The 6398-nt window shown below is 38.0% G+C and overlaps 1 protein-coding gene across 2 annotated transcripts; it reads right to left on the minus strand.

Annotated features, from left to right (window-relative positions):
• Positions 1-514: 514 nt before the first annotated feature.
• On the minus strand, positions 515-5584 carry LOC145768131 (uncharacterized). Of its 2 annotated transcripts, XM_082579603.1 has the most exons (4): positions 4803-4818; positions 3798-4126; positions 3106-3240; positions 515-2721 (listed from the first exon to the last, which is right to left on the minus strand). In XM_082579603.1, the coding sequence occupies exons 2-4, from the start codon at positions 4114-4116 to the stop codon at positions 1727-1729; spliced, it is 1449 nt and encodes a 482-aa protein (XP_082435729.1). In that variant the 5' UTR covers positions 4117-4126; positions 4803-4818; the 3' UTR covers positions 515-1726. The 2 variants fall into 2 exon arrangements, with proteins under 2 accessions (XP_082435729.1, XP_082435730.1); XM_082579604.1 differs by lacking the exon at positions 3798-4126 and having other exon boundaries at positions 4803-5584.
• Positions 5585-6398: the final 814 nt, after the last annotated feature.

Here is a 6398-nt window from a genome sequence, read left to right on the forward strand (position 1 = left end):
TATGCATGATGCACAACACGAAATCTCCACGTATCACTATACATACAAAACGATTCAAGTTACACAAACACCATATCTATCAGGCGGCTTCACTATCCGGCCAGAACGGGTAGTACACGGTTCTGGCATATTATTTTTACATGGCACATTGGGCTCGTCGTTAAAATCATCTACAGCAACGTTTTCATCAGCATTCAGCAATAACGTTTTCATCAGCAGCAACGCTTTTATCAGCAATAACATTTTTATCAGCAGCAACGCTTTCATCAGCAATAGCGTTTTCATCAGCAGCAACAAGTAGCTGCATTCTTCTAGATTTGACTGCGGGTATAATGGCCTAGACGTTCGGTGATTAGTTTTCCTACTATCACAAAAATTCGCAAATTTGAACGTTAACTCGACCATCTGCCTCCACTTTTTAAAATTCATCTCTGACTTTGTTGCTTGCATCGAATCCATCTCTGACACCATGTAATGTTGCACAGACTTCGACAACTACAACATGACTCCGACACTAAGTCGATTGAACTTATAATTGTAATAATGTAATAAATGTCAGAATGTAAGAAGAAATAGCACAACACTGTCAAGAAAGCCTAAAGGCGACCAATTATGACGTCATGAAAAGGGGTCCACGTCTTTTAGGCGCAGACAGTTAGGCGTCTGGATATTTAGGTGCGGAGCACTGTGGCGCCCGTTCATTTAGGTGCTATTCCTAGTAAAGTTTGCAGATTGTATCAGCTTGGCATGTAGGGCAATGCTTGTCACATATAATGTTACATTGGTTAGAAACATATGTTGTTTTGTTAATGCGCGTGTGGAGATGAGGTGCCAGACAACGCTCTACTACTCTTGGTGTTAGCACATCTCCACAGGACATTTGCAATGCATCCTGAACACAGGTTGCAGCCAGATGGAACTTTACTTAATCTGTTATCTTTCGCAATTACTTTTACTCGGGATGGATTGGTCGACTGGTCGTATTGCGAGTAGGCTACGTATGAGACAACGCTTTACAACATGAATAATAATACATTTCCATAGAGCATTATGAACCCTGCCTACAAGTTGCAAGCATAATGGTGCGACTTTGCTCGTTATTAAACCTAGTCGGGGTTTTGATGGAAAACTAAGTTAGGCTACTCTTCACTCAAGCCTACCACCCGCTTGAATATAGACTACGGTATATTTTTTACTGATGTTTAGTGTACCGGTAGTTATTATTTGACTCACTAAAAGTGAACTCAGTTATGTTCGCAAACTTGAATAATTTATTGATAAAGCTTTCGCCGCCGCAAACCTGGACTAACAACAAATAAGTGCCGAACACGCGCATTAAAAAACATTATGTTTTTCTGTTCAATACAACATTTTGTGTGAAAAGCATTGCCCTACATGCCAAGCTGATACAATCTGCAGACTTTACTAGGAATAGCACCTAAATGAACGGGCGCCACAGTGCTCCGCACCTAAATATCCAGACGCCACAGACCACAGTGTGCGCGCCTATTTGACTGGCGCCTAACTGTCTGCGCCTAAAAGACTTGCTCTCATGAAAAGCGCGTAAAGCAAAACGCGGGACACTGGCAAGGGCGAATTCCCACACAAAATTAAGAGTGCAACGGTGCGGTTCCAATACATTACAACTAGTACCGGTAAAATAACCATAGACGTAGCAGGGGGGCGAAAGGGTCCGTGGCTTTCCTAAATTTCTAATTAATGTAAGTCATGATGCAGTTTTTGTACCACTGCCACTGGTAAGTTTTCGTACTTTCCGGGCCGTTTTCTCTGGTTCCTCACGTCCAGGTGCATTAAAACGTTTCAACTCATTTTTAGCAAAACAATTAAATGCTGTTTGAAGAATAAGTTCGACATTTGAGTGGCCTGCAGAACACATCTGTTTGAATGCACCTCTGTAAACGTTCGACGCCTCCACTATCTTTTTCAGGGCTCGTATAAACACGGAGCGCTGGTTTGGTGCAGTCCACAACTTCTCTTTTGCATTATAATCAGATATCACTTCTGTTGGGACAGACAGACCACCTCGATTGGCAATTTCAAACAATTTCACATGCTCTTCAGATTCACATGTTGGGGCTGGGCAGTCATCACTTTTTACCAACAGAACTTTACAGGGCGAACACCGCCGTCTTCGGGATATACTTCTTGCAATGTAGCCACTCACAAAATATGCCACATTTGCATCTGTCTCCGACAAATCATCAAGTGTTACCTCTGAGAAAAACCTTTCGAGCCAAGAAACAATGGAGCTGTCTGCATTAATAAGCTTTCCGCTTCCCAGAGAAATAGAGTCAAGCGAACATAATTTGGATGCAGCCAGTATGCCATGTTGTTGAAGCAAACTCAACTTGCGTATTTTCTTTTCTGCCTCAAGCAGTTGCTTTATGGACATAAAAAAGTTTCCTCCACTAACCTGGCGGTACCACCCGAAACGGCCTTCGATTGGATCAGAGGTAAATTTTCCCGGTAACACATACTTCAATCCAATCTTGTCGTGCAAGTATTGAGCAAGTTCAGGCATTGCAGACATGGTTTGAATGCATGCTAGGAATGTTTGGTCTGTAAGCCCAGAAGTGCCGGATTGCTGCCATTTCACTAAAATATCCTTTGCTGACTTAAGAAAGCGTAAATTTGCAGGTTTTTCTTCTTCCGTTGAAGTGAACTTCATTGGCATGCACATCTCATCATTTTTTGCCATGCCTGAAATATATATATAAAAGTTGTTAAAAATAGTGAAGGCTGGTTAGAGTTCTAAAGTAAAGGTTCCCTGTATACCAAGTGCAAGGCCGTGTGCAATTTTGCATCTTTTAGTCTCAAAATTCAAAACATAATCAGATTGATTTTTCAATGAGCTTCTAAACTTACTCTGTAAGTAACAACTAGGTCATTTGTACAAAAAAGTAATAAAATTCTAGGAAAAAATCCAAATGTTTTACTTCAATTGCAAAAAATCTTTGTGCAGCTTTCTAAAAAGTTGTGCATAAACTGTACAGAAAATATGCCCAGAGAAAACTAGTAACCTGTGCCGACGTGCCGTAACGACTGGCTATATTTAAAAATATTAATCACACTTGGAAAATATACCTTTGAATGGTGTTTTGACAGACATCACCTTCCAAACATTGCAGATGAATTGGAGAAATTTGGCAGTTTCCTTAAAGCCCGGATTGGTGTCAGCATACATAAGAAGTCCATTTACGGTGGATTCACTAAACACACCTGCAAGTGAAAAACCAAAATTATATATATATATGAATTGCAACTGCTGCAATCAATTTCTGGATTATATATATATGATACAATAAATCAAATATAGTTATTATTATTTGAAGCCTTTACAAATTGTTTCACCTATCGGATCATCAGAAGGTCTTATTCAAATAGAATCTATTTGAATAAGACCTTCTGATGATCCGATAGGTGAAACAATTTGTAAAGGCTTCAAATAATAATAACTATATTTGATTTAATTCGCTCTGCTTTGCCTTTTTGCTTGGCATTGAGCACTTTTTGTAGTATTAATAGTTTTCATTGTTTTATGATACAATAAATATATAATGTAATTTTCTTATACAAACTAAAACAAGTTAGATGACTAAATAATGTGAAAATGTAGCCTGCATAGGGTTGAAGGATCAACTGAAGATCCCGTGACCATTTTCTGGGGGAGAGGGAAGTTAAGTTTGAGTCAACCTTTGTAGGGGCGATCATCATCACTCCAAAGGACCGGGGAGGATCTTCATTTGAGCCCTGCTTACAAAAGCTACTGTACTTACTTAAAGCGTGTAGAGGTGAGGTGCGGGCAATATTGCTTGGGTTAAGTGATGCCTTCTTCAGTGCAAATGCTACTTTCAGAGGTTTATGCTCTTCAAGAGTGTACAAGCGCTTTATATGTGCAAATTCAGCTGTGCATTGCTCTCCCAAAATATGTTCAGCACCAGAAATATGAGGAATGTGGAATCGCTTCTTATTCACAAAATTGTTAAAAATGTTTTTAAAGTTGTGGGTGAAGTCAAACAAGAGAAATAAACGCTCTCCATTCCTTGAAGGGTGTGCAATGCTGTTTGAGAGCTTATTGCTTCCACATAAATCCATAAACTACTTCCTGAAAATGCATAACCCATTATAAATCACACATAAATTTTAGCATGTAATATTAAACCAGTTTCATTCAATAGACAAGATGTTTCAAAAAACGTGACACCACTTCTTTCAATCGAGGTTGTTTCAGTTTTGTCAGCCAAAAAAAAAAACTGGCGAAAAACAGTTTGCAATAAACTTGTAACTTTTCTCCATATTGGGACTTTAGTGCAGAAATTGTTTGTATAAAAACTATTACATTTTAACCATTTGCAGTCCAATTTTTTTGCAAAAAATTTTCAGATATCATAAAACCGGTTGGACTTTGATTGAATGTGAAAACAATAGCCTAATGCTTTAGCATGTTATTATAAAATGATAATCAAGGTTTAACAACAATTCTGAACAGCATTTCTTCTATTTTCACATTTTTAAAAATTCTGTTTTATGGACGGGTTGTGAAAAACAATATTGAAATAGGATTAAAATATAATACGTGACAGGGTGTTTAAAAAAATCTGACACCATTTACCTTTGAAATGTATTGAAATCATTGTTGTAAAAAAACCCATAAACATAGGATTTTTCACAACCTTGATTTTAATACATATTAAAGGTTAATGGTGTTAAATTTTTGAAACACCCTGTAATCCTATTAAATTTGCTATAGATAGTTGTCATCAAGCATATTATAAGCTTACCTATTGCACACATGATTGTCAACAGATATAGCAACAACAAAGAAAATTTCATCTAGAGATTGCATCACTTTGTTAAAGAAGGTTCGAAGCAGCTGTGTACTTATCTTTTCAATTGGCACCAGGCACACAACATCTTTATATTTTTTACATACTGATTGCACCATAAATGTCAACACGGTTTTCGCTCGTTGGCCTTCCTCTGTTAATCCAATGAAAGCGCCATTGCAATATTCAACCCTTTGTGCAGTGTATACCTCATCAATAAGCAAGGTTACCATTTTTTCTCCTTCAGATAAGTCGACAGTTCGTTGCTTCAGGTATTGCAAATCTATAGATTTAGTCTCTACATTACAATCACTCGAAACTTGCTGAAGTCTTCTGACTGATGGCAGTATAAAAAACTCACTAAGCTTTTTGTATAGTGAGTTGCTAGTGAGCTGCCACAGAAACGACATGGTTAGTAACCTGGGTGAATACCGTCGGCCATTTTTATCTATGTACAACAACTGAAGTTGCTCGGACACAAATTGAATTAGGGGTAAACCTTCATCTTGGCTTTCGTTTTCTTCCAGGTTTGCTTTGCATTGCTCAAGGGCTGCAACAGCCGACTTGGCAAAAGTCTTACTATTGTTACCACTTGGTGATTCTATAAGGTTTTTGCAGAATGCCAGAATATTGCAAAGCTCTGATACTTTGCTTAATGAATCGGAGCTCATCAGATGCTGAAATGTTTCTTGTGGCACAGAAATAGAACATACAAATGCATGCACATCTAAAGTTTCCCCTACCACCAAAAATGCCATTAACTGAGGAGAAATGTGGCTGCCATTGTTATATGTTATAAAGTGGAATTCCAAAGAAGATTCTTTTAACAATTTGATATATCCAGAAGGAATAACCACTTCATTGAGTTTATCTTTTAAAGAACCCAAATCACAACAAGAGTCTTGCAACAGAAATTCTTCATTTTGATCTTGAAGTTTAGCTTTGTCTTTTTTCAGTCTTTCTGTGGCAGTTGCAGCAGAAGTTGAGCGCTTTACTGGAGCCGGTTTTGTCAGATAGTGAGGCAGGCCAGCAAAAATGCGAGGCACAGCTGATGGCTTCAACCGTAGCTGATTAAGTTTCGCAGACTCTCTGCGTTGTTGGCGATCTAAGTGGCTATCGATTGATGTTGTTTCAAAATCATCTCCGTAGAAATGCTTACCACAAATTCTTGTGTGTGGTGTCACAGTTAAATTTTCCCTGGATATAGCTCTAATCCAAGCCTTACGCAATTCAGGATCTGCTGGAAATCGAAACATTGAAACTTTTTCCCCAGTTCTTTTAAACGCACGATTACCAACTTTGCACCCTGGAGCACAACAATAGTATCCCATATTGCATAAAAAATCTTATAATACTGGAGCAGAATTTCACCTTGAACTGTAATATTGTACAAGTAGAAAAGCTATAAATAAACAGAATTACTGTTTTAGGGAGTTACCGTACCGTACAATAGGGTAAGCAAAATTGTAATGTTGCAAAATTGTATGTTTTGGTTAATAAATAGCATTAATAATTTCTATTCTACAGCACATAACATAAATGTGTTTTGCA

The sequence above is a fragment of the Aplidium turbinatum genome, chromosome 4 (genome assembly GCF_918807975.1).
Source record: "Aplidium turbinatum chromosome 4, kaAplTurb1.1, whole genome shotgun sequence".
Lineage (NCBI taxonomy): Eukaryota > Metazoa > Chordata > Ascidiacea > Aplousobranchia > Polyclinidae > Aplidium > Aplidium turbinatum.

What these genes read in the sequence shown, in the direction of transcription:
- LOC145768131 (XM_082579603.1), bottom strand. Translation starts at nt 4,116, where the DNA reads ATGGATTTATGTGGAAGCAATAAGCTCTCAAACAGCATTGCACACCCT. An exon ending in CTCACCTCTACACGCTTTAA is followed by an intron (nt 3,241 to 3,797) that starts GTAAGTACAGTA and finishes TTTCACTTGCAG; the next exon opens with GTGTGTTTAGTGAATCCACC. An exon ending in TGTCAAAACACCATTCAAAG is followed by an intron (nt 2,722 to 3,105) that starts GTATATTTTCCA and finishes TATATATTTCAG; the next exon opens with GCATGGCAAAAAATGATGAG.